Source organism: Necator americanus, chromosome X (genome assembly GCF_031761385.1).
Source record: "Necator americanus strain Aroian chromosome X, whole genome shotgun sequence".
Lineage (NCBI taxonomy): Eukaryota > Metazoa > Nematoda > Chromadorea > Rhabditida > Ancylostomatidae > Necator > Necator americanus.
The window spans coordinates 34,513,099-34,532,008 of NC_087376.1; the positions used below are offsets into that span (position 1 = coordinate 34,513,099).

Sequence of the window (18,910 nt, forward strand, 5' to 3'; positions counted from 1 at the left end):
CGACAAGTGGAGAGATGAGTCTGAAAAATTTGGAAAAAAGAGATGTATTATGTATTGATGCATTGAAATGGCGACGGATGAATAGATTCTATGGGGTCTGGGGATCCTATTCTAGGTCTTTACACCCGTCCGCCGTTTAAGTCAAGTAAGTTTACTGTTACATTACTTAATGGGACAGATTGCATGGAAATCAATAAACAGAAATAAAAGGATAGTCATATCAGAACAAAAAGTTGCGGGAGCAAAAAAAAGACCCACCAGCATCTCGTAAGTGGACGCTAATGAGGAGTTACGAGACAATAGTAGTAAAAAAGAACACCTGTAAGCAGTGGAATAAAAAGAATTTTAACGAACAAGTTGTTCGGAACTGATTTTATAACAAGTACCTGGTAAAATTTTATCGACCGAGTTTACGTAGAAATGGGGATGTATGGTGAGGTGATCAAATGGTATTGTTTATGGCACCTTCAATTCATTCATCTTCGTGTATTTTCATTCAATTCTTCTAAATAAAATTCCAACATCAACAGCTCATTCTGTACATCCTTCTAGCAATGATACAAAAAAAAAACTACAATCCATAAACTTATCACAGCATGCCTCAAAGTAGCGCAGGGCAGCTTCTCGGCTACACAAATACTCACAGCATCAAGTAAAACATGATTTACCGCTGCAATGTTGAGTTTCATGCATTATAGTGTACAAAAAGCTGAATTCTCAAGAACTTATACATAGTCGTTGTCAGTGGAGAAGTCATTGCATTACACTGTCCCATACTATTTGTACATACGATACATCGTGATGAAGAGTTTCCAGGGTAATAAACATTTCTCCTCTGGAACATTATGAAAACAAGACACAGAAACAATCGCAAACAACAGAAGCTTCATGTATATGATCTAGTTACAATCCGATCATCACGAAAGACAAATCTTGTAGGCAAAGAGAAAAGAATGAGGCAAGGCTAAAATGGTACCGGGAGAAATTTTTGCGTGCTCTCAACGTGAAGGAAAGGAAACGTCAGGCCAGATTAACAACTATAACGGCCACCAAGAGAAACACTCTGAAGATTTTAAGGCAACTAGTAAATATCAGGCACTACTATGAGACTGATGACCTTTGATTACTAGAACGAAGTTTAAAAATGGTCGAGTCCTTCAAGGGAAAACGTGTCTTGAAGACATACCTTATCACGGCTGGCTTGTTTTGATAACTGGACTTCCCAGAGGTATTTACAGTATGTAGTCCTTCTTTTTGATAGGCAAGGCATAAAATAGTTTATATGTTGGTAAGAGGTATTTGCAAGTATGTAGTTAATTTTCAGTGTTTTAGTACACTGTGAATTTTAATGCCCATCTTTGTCATTATTTCTGTTGAACTAAAGATATGGGCGGCGTTTTCTAGCGCTTCGAAAAAGGTAACCCTGTGAACATTCGAATTTCAAGAAATCCAAAGAAAACTTGTTGGGATGCTCATAGACTGAATCCAGAGTCCGATTTCGTGTAGAGTGCTTTCTGCGATGTAATTCAGCAATAGCCGAACCAACAAAACTACTGATGGTGCACTAGCAAGAAGGGAACCTTGCATTTCTCGTTGATGCTCAGCAGTTTAAAACTTCCCAAGACTGGCAAGAATAGCCTTAGAGTTGTTAACTTCAGAGGTAAGATCGCGTGCAACCTCCTAATAAACATGACGCATACGAAAGCAACTGCTGGATTGAGGCGTCTGATCATTAAATAAGAACAAACTAATTAGATTGTAAAGCATGACAATAGTTCAAAATACTGCGCTATTTCAGGTTTACATAAATCTCATAAAGTAAGTTTAGTTAACTTGGTCAATAATTGCAACAGACAATTAAAATATTTCTGTCAATGAAGAAGATTAAAAGAGGACCCTAAAGACTAAGAGGACCACGGAAAAAAGCGTCAGACAAACTCTAGTTGCTTTGTTAAATTTGTCGCTGTTCGGCCGAGATTCCCAGCCGCTAGCAAGCATTCCTTCCACCTTTGCCCATGTTCCATTGTGTGGATGTGGTGGCTCCACACCGAGAATATTTAGAAGAATCTGGAAGAGAAAAGAAATATTTATAGAAAAAATCAAATAAGGAGCAGTGATATCTCCATAGCTTGGTTAATCTAGAGGATGAGTCTGAAAGAGAAAAAGGCTGTGTTCTCACCTGATATACATCAACGATTTCGATAGGCCCAACCTTTTCTTCAACTTTAAATGCTGAAAAAATATCATCTTAATTTCCAATGTCTTTGGTATTTGACTCATGTCTAATCTTTTGCTTGTACCTGGTCCTCTAGCCATAAAAATGCCTCTCATTTGAGGTGCATCTGGATCCCAACCTCCGGTTTGTTTTACTTCCCTCAAAGGGTCAGTTGCTGAAGGAATCGACTGAAGTTCACGCTAAAAAAATAATCTTCCTCGGTTTTTCAATTTCGTCGTTTTTTCAATGAGAAATAATATCGATGCAGCAGTGATATAAGCCAACTTCAAAGATAAAGTATAGTTCACCGTAATTATGCTGGTGCCTGGTTTTGTAAGCAGGACAACGCCACTCATAAATCTTGATCCAGCCCAGTGAAGCTTCTCAGGTATCTCCGACAACTGAAATTGACGAGCAATGGTTTACTTTGATTTTTGCTAGAAAATGATAGGAAACTACGCCTTCTAAGAGAAGTAATCTCTACAAACTTCAAAAAAACAACATATATATATAACATGTAACCTTGTATGCCTTCACAAGCAAAGTGTCAGTATCTTCATAATCACCCATGGGAGCCCACTGATCGCATACCCGAAGCTCGAAATGTACCTAAAACGATTGTTCATGAGTAAAAAACAGAATAAACAATAAAATAACCGTACTGCAGCGTGATTCTCCAAGACGGCCGAATTTGTACCTAATGACACCCAGAAACGTTTTCTACTTTGAAAAGGGCGCAGAAGCATACGAAAAGTGCTCTTTCTTCACTATCTAATGAACTTCCAAATGTTATCTCAGCCAACAAAAAGAGCTCTCCTAGTAGTTATATCAAAAGATGATGGGGTTAGAAGGACGGTATAGAGTGAGCACAGAATTTTCACTGTGTTGATAATCAGATAATGTTGATCCTTGAACACCCCGCGGACCTCTCGCTCTTGAAACGATCATACACAATATACTTGCTAATGTTAGGAAACAATGCGTTGTAAAGCTTTTAACAATCGAACGAGAGAAAAAGCCTATTAATTATTGAGAGAAGTTCCATGTCATCGACCAACAACAGTACCACTGCAACTTGCTATCGACCACTAGCATTAATCCGGTTTAATACTCTCAGAGACTCTTTTTCTACCACCTTTACGGTATTCCGCAAAGAAGTAGCACTAGCAAATCGTTGTGGTTCAAATCCGGTCTGGGTGACATAGAGGTAGTGATACTTCCACACTTACAAAAATTTTCAACAGATGTGATTTCTCATGGAAATCCAAAAATGGAACATACCACAAGCATCATAAACAACTTCTAGGGGTTTTCTCTGACAAGTAGTCGATTCATTTTTGTATGATAAAGACTACGAAAACAAAAATAAAAAAGTGCAGCAAAACCTACATGCCCCTCATCAGCTGGTTCGGTGAAGATCATAAGCATCGAGTGAAGGTTCACTACCTTTACGACCTCAATTAAACCTTTAGAAGCATGGAATAGAATAACAGCGATTAGTGTGTATGGTGTTGCGTTCATCAATAATGAAGTAACCTTAGAATAATCAGAAAGACACTCCTCCAGATAGAACTGCTCCTCTTCCTCTATCCGTGCTAGACCATGGTCGGAAAGTACTACCAAATTTGTTGACGTGAACAAATCGTGTTCTTCAAGTTTTTGCTAGATATGTTTTATATTTTTCTCAGAGAACACTCTAAGAACTGTAGAATTGAATTCAAAAGGGAAAGCATTAGGAACTAAAAAATAGAAAGCAAAAATTCGACTATTATTCATACTTGAAGCTCGTGGATGTAAAGGTCAATCGTAGCGATGGCCTGCTCTGCTTCATCCGATTCTGCTCCAAATTGCCTAAGAGCGTTTCCAACACCACCGTAGCGTAAAAGAAACATCTGAACACAAAGTGATGCGAATTGATACTTTAGAGTGAGTGTTCATCAGAGATAAAGACCTTAAGTTATTGCCCTTCTTGTATTCTATGCTAATCACAATCATACTTTCGAAAATTAAACATTATCACTTTATCTCAACACGTTTTGGAAGAGAAGCAAACAAAAGGTTTTGTTAGTTGCACGTCATGACGCAAGGCGACAGATATGACATCTGCGTAGATTTTACCTGTTGCTTGTAAGCTTGGTATCTGATTATCCTGTTGACAATTTCTGGGAAGACCTCTGCAAGTTTGTCTGTCTGATCAGGAACGGTTACGTCAGTCCACCGCCGCGGAGGGACTTTGACAACCATATCATAATGTGCCCGCTAAAGGTGTCAAAATGAACGTTATACGGGAAAACTTGTGGTAAAATCTTTTCAGTTAACAAATGCATGAAATATTGATATAAAAGCCACGGTGATAACTGCAGCATATGCGTATAGGTGACAGCATTATCAAGAGTAAGCACTTCTCTCGGGTAAAGCATGAAAGTTTTTTTTTCAATTACTTTCCTTTACTTTGCGATGACAGGAGTTGGAAGAGGTTTACTCACATGGCAGTGTGCGAACCAGTAACAATGCACATCAATTCCGGATTTCCCAGCTGTGTACCAGAGAGGGGCAGGAAGAGACTCCCACCATATGTCTTCGCTGTCGTTCGCTCCTGAATTTTTGAGAAATCATATACGTAACTTTTTCTTAAGCTCAACAAACACCGTATTCAGATAAATAGGCACATATCAATTAACCATTGGAAACAACATGACGAAATTCGTGACGATGAACTTGTGAAATTTGGACTCGTTCCCGTTAAAACCAGAATCAGAATTACGCTAAAACTGGTTAATTTTGCAGCGGGTCACCTATGCACATACAATGCACAAAAAATTGCATTTGCACACATCTGGGTCAAAGGCAACTTGCTAATTGCTAGAAGCTCGCAGTAAAACCCGTTTCTTTCTTTGAAGAACTGCTTAGAATCAAGTTGGTTAAAGTGAGAGCTAACATGGCTCAGGTTAAAGGTTGAAATGAAGCTATATTTTGCTCCTCGAAGTTTTCGAAAAAAAAAACAACGGAAAAGAGGAAAGAAATCATCTCTGAGAGGAGACGATTTTCTTACTTGTTTAATTGCCTTCGACATACATACATATGCATTCAACTGCAGAACGAATCGCAATTTCATTTTTAAATGTTATTCTAATCGCGTACGTTTTGTTTTGATCAGCATTAATATAACGTATTTGTGTTCACCAACAACAACGGTAGACACGTAATGCATTAGTAATTCCAAAAGTTGATAAGAGAGCAATAAAAAATACCTTTTCCTCGCTCGAAACTTAAATTTGAATCTTTGTCCCACATGTAATCGGCTGTCATTCCGTGATTTTCAGTGTAGAGACCTAAATGTTAAGAAGAGTTAGGGAAATCATGACGCTACATCTCATGGATTTGATAAAAATACTAGAACAGTTTGGCCTAGGACCTAGAATCTATAGAAGCATTTTGTACCGTCTCGCTAGTAAAAAGACATTCTAGTTTATAAGTGGTTGCCTAAATATCTTGAAAATTGTTTATAAATGTCATTGCATCACTGATTTGTTCCAAATCGAAGATAAGACAGAATGTATGGAATTTGTTAAAAAATACTATAGTTGAAAACTTCGTCAAGGACTTGGCTTCAGTTTCGATTAGCTAAGGCTGCATCCAAGTTAATAAAACAAGAACTCTATTGCAACAGAGTAATTTTTAATTGCACATACATGGCTCTCTCAATAAACGTTTTCGTTGCATCCTTAAAAGGATAATGTGCACGGCGTTGATCAATTCCATTGAGGATGCGCCTGCGCGTTCAACTTCAACTCAGTCTTCGTTTGAGGTTAATGAACATGGATGCAGCCTTACAATGACCTGCGGAGGCTAGCCTGCCAAATCAGTGTTTTTTTTTGTCCACCCAGACAAATCTGGCGCCAATTTAGTCTGGTACTGGAGGAATGAAGGGCTTGACTTGCACTTGGGCGGATTCAAACCTCCGATCGATTGTAGCCGGGACCTCTTGCCGACTGCGCTACACCGTTGACATTGTACAAGGCGCTGATTTTCAACTAACCCATAAAGCCGGCTTCACTTGGGGTAGCCAACTAGTGGAAAGTATCAGCTTTCTCAAAATCTACCATATAATATTCGGAAGGGGATGAAGGAACTTGTTCTACCATTTCTGAATTATGAAACTACAATCCAGTTCATCACAGAATGAATATTTTGAGAATGATTATCAAATCCGTAATTAGCTAGTTATTGAAAGAAGAATAAGTAAACAGATTAAATTGGTATTTTAGTGTAATATGACTATCTGGAGTGGCATCAGATCAAAAGGTCAAAGTCAACAAAGCCTACCATCGGATGGATACTTGCGCGCGAAAAGTTTGCTTGAGTTTGCCTTCAAAGGTAGCACTCCACGGAGCTGACAATGTTGGGATCTCTATGGAGAAGACAGGATTAGGAGTGTACATTACAATTGCAGGCGTTATATGGTGCCTCGTGGGACAGCTTTTCAATTCGCACAGGAAGGTTCCTTACAAAGAAGTAGTGTTAGGGCCGTAGATTAAGCGCATTATTAATTAATTAAGAGCGAATTGAACGGGAATGCGCTCATACGCTTAATCTATGACCCTAACGCTACTTCTTTGTTAAGAAATTCCAAAACCGTCAATTTTTTGGTATGTTGCCTTTAATTCACAATCCTAGTGATTTTATCAACGTGTGTGTAGCTCAACTTGGTGAAAAATCCTAGCTGATATAGAGAAATGATGTCAAACGTCTATCATTATTAAGAATCTGAAAGTTGTCTACTGCTTCGTCATGACTGCCCTTCAGAGCGTAATTTAGCTTTGAATTAGAACACCAACATCTATGAGACACTAGTTTACCAATGGTTGTATCTACACCCTAAGCGCAGAGTCGCACATGCTTCGCAGTGTGCAAGCAGCTACAAATTTGAGACTCTTTTTCAGCTATGGACCAATAGGAAGAATTTCAATAACAGGAGTATGTAGACTATGTTGAAAATATTGTAACATTCCTATTAACCGCTCTATTCAGTTTTTTGTTTCACCAAGAAAAAAACTGAATAGAGCGGGCTCTATTCAGTTTTTTATTGTACTTTTGTTATTGTTTTTTATTTGTGGAACAAAAAACTGAATAAAGTATACGTAATGAAGAGCGACAACGATATCTCGACTACAAAAATTGTGGTGAGATTTAATTCATTCTATGCATGTAAGAAGGATTTCTTGAAATGGCCAGGATATACCTGAAAAAGGAAGAAAGCAATGAAAGACCTGGGCACGGCTCATTGTTAAAAAAAATTACCATGTAGTTCAGGAAATTCGACTAATTAATTCATGTAACTCAAAATAGTGATAATGAGAAATGAATGCCAAGCACAAAATAAAAGGAACATTCTACGAAAAGTAATATATTTTTATTTATCTTCATAGTCATGGAAGTCACAAAGCCTTCTGAACTCTAAAAATCCAGTTCGTTATCGGTGTATTAATAAGGCACATGACTCCCGAAATAAACAGTCCAATTTTTCCGACATAAAATCAGTACCTGTAGTCAGACTCAGCCAATTGGGCCAACTGTGCGTAGGAAATGTTGATTTGAGATATTCGGCATGCACTCCATGTGAAGTCAGGTGTTGTATGCCTGTAAGGTTAATAAACAAGTGACTTATATGTTGGAAATGAAGAAACAGAAATGCAGTTATTACAAAAATTACTAAAACAAAATTAAATTACAATTCTAAAGTTACAGTGACTACTCAATCTGTTACAAGAAAAAATTGCGAATAAATTTCTCGGTTACGCACTTCAGGACTTACGTAGGATGGATTGATTACCACAGGACCTACGTAGGATTGGTTACCACAAGATGATGAGGGGGATTGCATTGCTGCGTGCCTTTTACTATCAATGAAATAAAACTTGCCAAATTTCGTCTCCGGTTTGGAACCATTTAGAACATTTGCACCATAACCATCAATCAGTAGAACGATGACATTCTGACCGATTGGATCCTTCGAAATGCTGGTCCCAAGCAGTAAAAGTAGGCACAAAAATGTGAGCATCTTCAAATTAAATCATCTTTATAAGTATCACACAACAATAGTCTGCAATAGAGATTGTTATCGGGGAAAACGTTTTTAACGACATGAACATTAAACGCTCAGTCTTCATACATACTTTTGAGGCCTAGAAGTATTGCCCTATTTTTTTTGGTTACTCTAACAATACTATCTCGGTTTCAGCAAAAACTACTTGCGCACGGCGCATAGAGCCCAGTCCTCGGTTTTGTACTAAATATACAATTTCCTTTCATGTTATGAATATTTTCCAAGAAAACGTTGACCTAAAGGTTGCCTTTGTCATCTGGAAGTCACCTTTAGTGATGTGCAGCTAAGGCTGATGGATTAGTCAAGGAGAATGAGAAATTTGGTGGTTCAAGTTGCAAACAGAATAGTGTATTTATAGTCGGGTCAAAGCGGCATGAAGCACGAGTATAGCTACACGAGCGGTCGCGCTGGAGCAACACAGTCTTTGACCGCTCGCAGGACGATCTGCGAGCGGTCTGTTTGGCAATTTGCCAAAGTGACATGAAGTGACGTCATACTAACCAGTTCGATATTAGCCGAAATTTTCGGTTGTTTTCACTCTTATTGTTTTTCTTTCTGACTTTTTTTCGTATTTAAGTTTTTTTTCCGCATTTTTCAATGTTTCCTGTATTTGCCTTCGATCTATATTGTACGTAGATCTATATTGTATCTGTATTGTTCTTAAGTTATTGTATTGTTTTTGCTCGTGTATTTAGTTTCACGTTAATGTTCTACAAAAAAAAGAACATTAACATAGAAATGAATACAATTTTAAAGCAAGTTTTAGAAGCGATAAAAACAATACAATAGCTTTTGAACAATACAGATACAATATAGATCTAAATAATTAAAGTAAATACAGGAAAGATAACAAAAAAAAAAACGAAAAAAAGAAACTTAAAAGAGGAAAAAAAGAAAAGAAAATCAAACACATGAAAACATACAAAACATTGCGGCCAACATTGCCAACACATGACGTCACTTTATGTCACCTTGGCAAGTTGCCAAGCGGAGCGCTCGCAAGACGCTGCGAGCGGTCAAAAACCGCGTTGCTACAGCGCGATCGCCCGTGTGACTACACTCCTGCTTCATGTGGTTTCATGTGGCATATTCATCTCATACATAAGCGACAACATGTTATGTTATAATATGTAGTAAGGTTATAATATCACTCTCTTGAGTGATATTATGACCTTATTACAAAGGTAGAGAAAAATAATGTGAATACATATTCAGTTATCTATCAAAGTACACGCTAAACATTAGCGAAAAATAAAAGAGTACCGAAAATACTGGAATGCAATGAGTTGACCAAATTGTGGTTGTTTGAAAAAGAACGTCGAACTCGAATTCAGAGAGCTCGCATATAAGAAAGGTGGAATTTCTCAACAATAATCAAATGCGACTAACGTAGATGTCTGCTAAGAATTTGAGCTAACTGAACAAAGCCAGTAAGCACCCCTGATATGTAGCAAAACGAGGAAGCATTCTTTCGATGATGCTGGATTATGTCCGCAGGATGCAGAATTTCTAGGGATTTCTCTGTCAGATTGAAACTGAAGAAAGTAAATCTTGTCAAAACGGGAAAGAAGTGAGATATTCTTACGCAGAATGTGGCTCCATAGTTTGAACACTCAGTACGACACAAAATAAAGTTATAATAGTTCTTTTTGGTACCAATTTATGGCACATGAAATTTGATCATAATGAAATAATCGAAGTTATTAGATTTGTCTGCTCTTACGTAAGCGTGGAGCATTATCACAGTGTTCGTAATCCTTTCTTTCTCCTGGCGATGGCGTCACAGTTGCTGGATTTTATTTGGTGCACATGGCAAGGGGCTGACACAGTGATGTTTCACTGAAGCAATCTCTTGCTTTCCCTGCTCGAAGCCTTTGTGGCTTCTAAACGAAACTGTCTTCAACATGAAACCATAAGATTACCCATTCCTGTGGAAATTTTAAGAACACGTGCAGCACTGGCGTGGGACTTTTTTGGCTCCTCTACAGGCGGCTGCGAATTGTAAACAAAACATCATTTTGGCATTACCACTTATGACGACTGGGTGAAAGAAATGTGAACGAGGTTGGGACTCCTAATGTGTACAAAGTAAAGTCAGTTCAAGCAAATCAAAAAACAGACAGGAAGTGGATTACTCAGCTGAATTGTTGAATTGTTAGAGCCATGAGATCCATATTGACACAATATGAAGAGCTAAAACATGTGGAACGAAACTGACACTGCCAGCTAACAAATAGGGAACATCAGCTTCCAATGAAACAACGCACGACTGTAGTTGTGCGAGAAAATGAAGAGATTAAAAAAACTAATTATCATGAAGAATGTAAAGAGAAGAAGAGGTGAAATACTTGTGAACATTGGGTTGGACATTTCTACATAGCACTGATGCGCCGATTCAGTCGCTTACTTACCGTTGCAGGAAAATCATCGTGTTTTTTCACTTGTGATGGGTCAGGAAGTAACCTTCCAAGGCCAGCTTCTAAGCTCTAATTCTATTCTCTATTGCTCTATTCTTTCGAGTAATTGTTAGCGACTCTGAGATCCCACAAAATCTCATTTCCATTCAGGTTTTCGTTCCTACTACGTCAATTAATAAAATGCATGTTCTTTAATGGCCATTTTCCAAAGCTATATCACAGAAACGTCATCATTCAAAACGTAGATAAAAGTAGTCCTGCATTGAACATTCGACTCGAAAACATTTTGGAGTTTGCCAGAGTCAAAAAGGCACACCACACACAAAAAGTGATCAAAGGAAAGCAAGTTAGTGATATTAGAGAACTCGCGATAGATCCTGAGAGTTCACAACGATTTTTGAGTGACAATCTTAGTTGAAAACCGATATGGCATACAACTGTTAAGTATGAGCAAAATCAGCGTCCAGTCAACTGTTCCACTCCAAAGGCAACCATAGTGCCACTGATTGTGCTCTACCATGTAACCTGAATTCAGCAGCACTTACGAGACTGGAGAACTCAACAAAGTGATTTCCTCGACTAGAGCAAGGAGGCAACTGTGAACGAGCTGGCATTGTGTTACAGAACCAAAATCACAAAAGCAACTGAGTTTGGATGCAATACGTAGTCAGCTAATGGAATTTTTGTGAGACTGATATCTGGAAGCAATCCCGACGTTTCGTCCACATCATGCTAATTCCGTTAGCATGCCAGCACATGTGTCTCAGATGGCTGTCAAGTGAGCTAAACATTCTTCTGAATGAGAAGGACAAAGTTCACCAAAACAAGAAACGGTAAAAACAGCGACTTTCTGGAAGAGAAATATCATTAACAACTTTTGCAAGACACTTTTAGCTGCTGCCATTCCGACGTTCACTTGCTAACCATGTAGAAGAGGAAATCCAGTAGAACAAGCATGTATCGCGGAATGAATTGCCAAAACAGTAGCTGGAACAATTCTTCACTATTTAATTTAGCTTAAAAATGTTGCACTATGTTATCTGGATGAAAGAAGTGCTGAAAATAGCAAACGAAGAACGATTGGTGCTCAAAACGGAGTTCTCCAAGCTGCTATTGTTTCTTGGAACCAGTTGCTAGACCGACAAAAGTATGCCGTATCGTAACCCATGGACCTTATTTGGAGTCTAAGGTACTCAGACATTTTCGGAATAATTTCACTATTAAGAATATGTTTTGTTACAAAAATGCTACCAATACTTATGTTTTGTTCTATTATACATATTATATTATATTAGTCTTAGCGTCCGGCTTATGACGGACTCCAGACTTCTAGCGGTTCTCACTTCGCTCGCCTTCTCTGAAAAATAAAATTAAAAGTATTGGAAATTTCTGCAAGTTTTTGCTACAGAATTGAATTTTTCTTTTATTGGCAGTTTTTCTTTTATTTCTTTTATTCTTCTTCCGTTTTTATTGATTAAGAAGTTTGGGTAATGATGAAATATTTAACATTTTTCTAAAGGGGTCAGTACTTCACTATGAGAATATCCAAACTTGAATTTACGCCTACACCCCCTCGCTACCGCTTGAATTTGAAAACATTATTTGAATTAATAGATATTCTGATATCTAGATAATGACGACGAATAGATTGATTCTGTGGTAAGCTCTCGCAGAAGATCGAGAAGGTTGGGCAGAGCAATGTTCAAGGACGGCACACCTCGGCGACGATGTGGGTAATCGTGTCAGGTGATGACAGCAGCCCGCCGATTAAAGGCAGCATACCACGAATCTGACGCAGTGAGGGAAACCACTAGACAAGCTAGAAATGGAGTAGTAGATAATGGGATCAGGCGTGGTTCCAGGGTTCTAAGGTCATCTCTCACCAATCGTTGTGAAAAAACGGCGTCAAAGACTACGTTTTTCTCGACGATTTCAGTTGCAACGCGCCACTCCCCGCACACGCGCCGCATCCTGCTGCGCGGCGGTCGAAGGCGAGGGAGTTCTTCTCGACTGTCTATTCAAGTGAAACCAGTGAAAAGGTTGCTGAGGGGACCAGAACGTATACATAGAGGAGCGTTCTAACATTCCTCGTAGGAACTAAAACGGTTCCCACGACGTTTCTTAGGACGATTAGCTAGGGGTGGGTAGAACCATACCTGATCTCACAATCTACAAACCTATCTTTAGCTTTCTCGCGGTTTCCCTCACGAAGTGAGATTGCCTCACGAAGTGAGTGAGATGCTGCCTTTAAAGGCATCACCCCACGAATCTGAAGTGGTGCAGATTTCAGGTGGAGTATTCGTATACGGGATGGGAGACTACGGAGAGGGAGGTGATTCCGCCCATTTCTTCCTAATTGCCGTAAAAAACGGCCCGGAAGATGCGGCGCCGCACAAGACTGGCGCGCTCCAATCGAACCTCTTGTACAAAATGGTGCGCCAAAACGAATAAAGCCGTATCTTCCGGGCCGTTTTTTTACGGCAATTAGGAAGAAATGGACAGAATCACCCCCCTCTCCGTAGTCTCCCATCCTGTATACGAATACTCCACCTGAAACCTGCACCACCTCAGATTCGTGGAGTGATGCCTTTAAGTCACGTAAGTCAACGCGTTAGATATTCTGATCCTATTATCCGCTAATTAACATAGGATCATGTGCTAACATGAAATAACGTGAACTGATACTGATTAGGACAAGGTTCTTCCAGATCACGTGATCTGTTAGATCTATCTAAATAGGTGTTTGCATGCTTGCTTCCAATTTCTGAAGGAAGGGTGCTACAAATCTAAGGGAAACGTGCACGATATAGAAATGCGGAGAAATGTACAGAGATGAAATATAGCACATGAAGTTATCACAACTATGAAACTGTCCACAACACTTCATTCACTTCATGACAAACCCTTGGAATTATTGCCTGTACTGCTGCACCAATAACTGCGCTACAACAACATGCTGCACCAATAACTGCAACAACAACATGGAGCTCCCTCATTTGGTGGGGCGGAGCACCAATTTTAACCTGTCGGTGTCCTGTCTCAGCCCCTTTCATCGCCTTCTGCCGCCGGTGCACAAAATCGGCGCCATGGGACTCTCTGCTCTCTTATATTTTGCTCCACAAACACGCACATATGCATAGGCGACAAGCTAAGCCCTGTTTAGATAGCATGATATTCCTTCCTTCTGTACCTCTATAATATCTGAGCTTTCCTCATCCTCGTCTCCAATAGTTAATAGAGAATGGTGTGGTGGTGCTGAATAACGCGAAAGCCGTCGTCGTACTGATAAAGATAAGGATCTTACGTCAGTTCACGTAAACAGCTAGCTACTGCTAAAGCGGACGCCTGCATGCATGTATATAATTTCCAAAGAAACTTCTGGCACGCATGATGAGTGTAGCGTATGGAAGGGTGGACATACAGAGGAGTACATTTCGGTGATTCTTCAAACAGCAAACCGGTATCACTTCATTTTACTGTTTTATGTTAATTATTATTATTTATTATTTAATAAAGTTATTCATCAATACTTTAGCATTCTTTCAAAGAAGATTTACTGTATGTAGAATACACAAGGATCTTCTCGAAGGTTTTTGTCTCTATCGGTCTAAGGGTTTATGAGGACGGTTGCGCAGTCAGCTGAAAATTAAATGACTTTGATTAACAACTACCAACAGTTATCATCTTCCATATGCCGGCACGGCGTACTCGAGGATGCCATGGCATCTCGCCTTAACCGCCGGCTCAGTAGCTCAGATAATTTTCTTTTCATTGGAGAACTTTTACCAGAGGGTCAATAATGCAATAGCAGTAACTTTTCTGATTCTCCGGTAACTTTACAGATGGTGCACCAGTGTTCAAATTTCCGCTTTTTACTCAGTGTGTGCGAAGCGAGCACCAATAAAAGTTTGAAAGTCCATTGTCATCTGGACATTCAGGAACTCCCTGCAAAAATGAGACATACCCTCCATAATATTGGTGAAAGGATTTAATAGTAAATCTAAATAGTTAGGAATGTAAATTTTGTGATTTTGGTAAGAACAAAGGATAAAAGTCAGGGAGAAATAACCACTTTTTTGTAAAAGGAGATGTCGACAGATTCTCTAGATACAGAGAGAGATATATAGGATGGCCAAACGTTGTCACAATGAACACATATAAAAATTTCAGTCATTCACATGCACAAAATGCGTACAGGCATAATATTAGATTAAAACAGAATTTCTGTGCCTAAATGTATCCCTGATCAAGTTAGCTTTTGAAAATGATGATTCTCATATAGATCCTCAGGTTCTTGTTTCCGTGTGGCAGACGATAATCCTCACTAGACCTGCTCCCCAATGCTGAAGTGCTTTATATGAGTCAACTCTACTGGGTTTAAAGGCATCACCCCACGAATCTGAGGTGGTACGGATTTCAGGTGGAGTATTCGTATACGGGATGGGAGATTACGGAGAGGGGGGTGATTCCGTCCATTTCTTAATAATTGCCGTAAAAAACGGCCCGGAAGATACGGCTTCAGACGTTTTGGCGCACTATTTTGTACACGGAGTTCGACTGGAGCGCGCCAGCGTTGTGCGGCGCCGCATCTTCTGGGCCGTTTTTTACGGCAGTTAGGAAGAAATGGACGGAATCACCTCCCTCTCCATAGTCTCCCATCCCGTATACGAATACTCCACCTGAAATCTGCACCACCTCAGATTCGTGGGATGATGCCTTTGAATATTGAAATAACCTAAGCCGAAAAGAGCTTGACATGAATGACAGAGGTCAAGCTAGAGGATTCACCAGTCTCCGTCATCACAGGGTACTAGAGTACTGACCAACACTACCTCAACAAAGAAGAACTAGGGTGTGAGGAACCTACTAGAGAGCCGAAGCCCATGAGCGGAAGTTTGCATTTGGTTGTATATTTAAGGTCAGAGGAAATAAAGCAGAACTATTTTAAATAGTAAAAGTCGAGAGAGAAGAGCGCTTCTTCTCTTCATGCCATTGAGGTTAAATAGAAAAACGATGAAGAACGAATTGCGAGCCGAAAAAATCCAAATAGCGAAGCAGATGAGGTACACGATAGATGATGAGGGCAGATGATGCCATGCGAATTGACGTAATCCTCATGGTACAGGTACTACCATATTTACTTCTTAACATTAAAGCAGCGATGTATTTCAACTCTCGCTAATCGCACTTTTCACATTCTGTTGTATTCAGGCCCATCGCGATGATCGCAGGAACTGCGAACATCTATGTCTTATACAAGAACTCTATAAATACAAATTTGGGGACTCTAATTTGCAATTTCCATAAAGTGGAATAAGACTGCAAAGTCCTCTTTGAATTACGTTTTACTCTTAGAACTTCTTTTCAAACACTTTTCAAGCAATCGTTTGGTGTCAGCCATCGACAACGCTCATAAAGAGGGTAGTGAATGAAATGAAGTACCGGTGAACCTGAAACCATGAACCTTATCGGACAAATCAATATTTCATTTTCCTAGATTAGTCGAGGATGTTTCAACTTTCCGTTGTTGTAAACTAGATCACTAATCCTACCTTCTAGTGGAAAGAATCCATCATCAAGAATTCCCGCGAAAACTGCAATTAAGGAAGAGAACCAATACAGATAGATTTCCATCCTCCCTTTTTCACCGTACTATCAGTAGTGCATTCACGGACCTACTATCTTGCTACAATGCCATTTGAAACACTGCGCAATCGTTTAAAAAGAGAACTATACACTGGAAAAATAGTTGCGGGAGTCACGCGCGCAGTCTTTTACACAACTGGCGACGTTGTATTCCATCGACAGCCGCGGGACCTGGAAAGCTGTCGATATCACTTCGATGTACAGAGAATACTTCACTTAAAATCTGCTGTCTTGATTGCAGTCGTAACAGGGATGTGTGCAAAGAAAATCTTGAAACTGAACTGAACGTGTTGTTCTCAAATATTTGGATTTACATCACGATCTTTTTAAGATCGTTCTCAATGTCCTTGGATCCATAAGCTTCATTTTTGTGAGTCATCGGAGAGGACAACGATCGAATGATGAGTAGTCCCAACTCAAGATCATCGCTGCGTAGTAATTTTCATATGGTTCTAGTTACAACACTTGCTAAGTAGGAAAATCTATTGAGCAAAAGAGTTGGCAGCACGTAATTAGCAACCCTTTGCATGCACCACACAAACGATAATAATGTCTTTGACCATTTCATTCCCAGCATTTCCAAAAAACATTTCCAAAAAGATTTCGCCCAAATTGACGAAGTTGGTTTCTCATCACGAATACGTAGGGGTAGGGTGCAGTTCACGCTGTGAGCGTGATGACGCTCAATTCCCACAAGCAAATCCAAAAAAGACGTGTAAAACAGTTTTAGTTGCATCGGTTTCCCCAACGATGGCAATCAGGAGTGTGTCTGTAACTGTGTATTTGGAGGAATTTCTGCTGCTTATTTGAGTTATACTAGCAGGCTTACGGATGTTGGACGACGACGGAATTGCACGCGTTCCATCGCGTAATAGGTTGCATCGTGGTGGACTATTGCAATTATGTGAGTGAGTGAAAACGAAGTTATCAGGTAGTAATACGAAACGAGACGAAACGAGTGGCATAGAGTTAGGAATAACTCGGTTAAGTAGTAGAACAGGTAGTCACATTAAGTAGATGAAGATACACTCAAAACCTTCACCAATGAATGTGTTATATGGCAGATGGCAAAACAGTAACATCCAAATGTATAGGATTCTGTTACAACGTGCAAATTCACAAACAATATTTCATGGGGTAGGTCAAACTACCGTGCGAAACTCGCGAGACACATCAGCATAACCGTTTCTTGTTATCAGTAAAGTATGTTGCAATATAAGAAATCTCACGACTATCGCAGGACATTCGCACATGTAACTTCGTGTTAAGTTCGACCTGTCTGTTCTCGTTAATCTTTCCTCAAAGACTGTTTGGCAAGAGTTTATTACAGCCGCTGATACATTAACATCAACCAACATCAATTGGTTTCAAGCCCAATTTTCTTCTTTTTTCTTCTTCTTTGAACGAGTGTTTCGTACTTGGCCAGTGTAACTCAAGAAATGAAGTTGCAGCAAAAATTTAGATAAAAAAAAAACAGAAACAGTTCTGAAAATCATAAGCTACTAAAGAAGAGCCATCATCTGACGGAAGCGATACCAACGAAAGTTGAAGAAAATGAGAGAAGAAGACTACGCGCATCAATGTCATTCAACTTACACTCATTGAATATTTGGCTGGATTTTCGAATAAAGTTTTTTTTTAGTCTTACGTGTAAAGACACAGCAGAAGCAGTGGAACGTCCAACGGAAAATCTATCTAACTCCACATTTCAGCCCAATATCTTTGACGAATTGGATCACGAGAGATATGATTTTTCGGAAATTCTGATGTTTAAGTTCTATGATCATATACTAAGACAGACTCAAAGATTAAAATTAATTATGCGAGTACAACTACCCCGAGTGATCCAATGGCAGAAGCTCCCCAAGTTATATTCCAGCGCGAGTTTGATGCCAACTGAGAACAAAAAACTGTAAGGAAAGAAGGTCGAACGTCACTTTCCAGATCTCTCTTGCAATAGTAATATTTAACATGTGTCTTTAGAATGGATAGTCAGTTTGCGATCTTAAAAATTTCGAGCGGACTACAACCACAGGTGAATGGGACTAAAAACGAGCATGAGTAGCAGATATTCAGGATAGGTACAAAACGGTTGATCACGGTGATGGGTGGATCTAACAGTGGAGGCAAGTGGGAGATGAGAGCGGTGGCAACTGACGCAAACGCATCGATCTGGCTCATGCATTGATCTTCGTAGTGTGTATGTAAACGAACTCACACCGCACAATATTACAAAAAAAGTCTGGACAATAACAGTACAACTACATATGTAGGCGTTCTGTTTATTAGCCGAATAGATGTGAAGAACCGCAGCACATTTCGACACCATAGTTGCCTTTATCACTGAACTCAAGTCTTACCTTTTGCTATTTTCTCTAACAAACTCACTGTAGTATGGTTGTCAAACAGCTGATGCAGAAAATGAATGTATCAGTGCAAGCGTTAACTGACATGCGTTGACAAATAGGAAGGGATCCATGTGGCGATATCATTCCTGACATGCCACTGGCTATGTGGAGGAGAAGG

The 18,910-nt window shown here is 39.5% G+C and overlaps 1 protein-coding gene across 2 annotated transcripts; it reads right to left on the reverse strand.

Annotated features, from left to right (window-relative positions):
• Nucleotides 1-289: 289 nt before the first annotated feature.
• RB195_026312 (uncharacterized protein) lies at nt 290-10,059 on the reverse strand (the record flags this gene model as incomplete). Of its 2 annotated transcripts, XM_064214808.1 has the most annotated exons (16): nt 1,031-1,063; nt 1,187-1,213; nt 1,939-2,067; nt 2,180-2,232; nt 2,301-2,415; nt 2,524-2,616; nt 2,738-2,824; nt 3,605-3,670; nt 3,752-3,877; nt 3,994-4,107; nt 4,334-4,474; nt 4,702-4,811; nt 5,467-5,547; nt 7,760-7,855; nt 8,138-8,276; nt 10,045-10,059. In XM_064214808.1, the coding sequence occupies 16 exons, from the start codon at nt 10,057-10,059 to the stop codon at nt 1,031-1,033; spliced, it is 1,425 nt and encodes a 474-aa protein (XP_064070689.1). The 2 variants fall into 2 exon arrangements, with proteins under 2 accessions (XP_064070688.1, XP_064070689.1); XM_064214807.1 differs by lacking the exons at nt 1,031-1,063; nt 1,187-1,213; nt 10,045-10,059 and adding an exon at nt 290-319.
• Nucleotides 10,060-18,910: the final 8,851 nt, after the last annotated feature.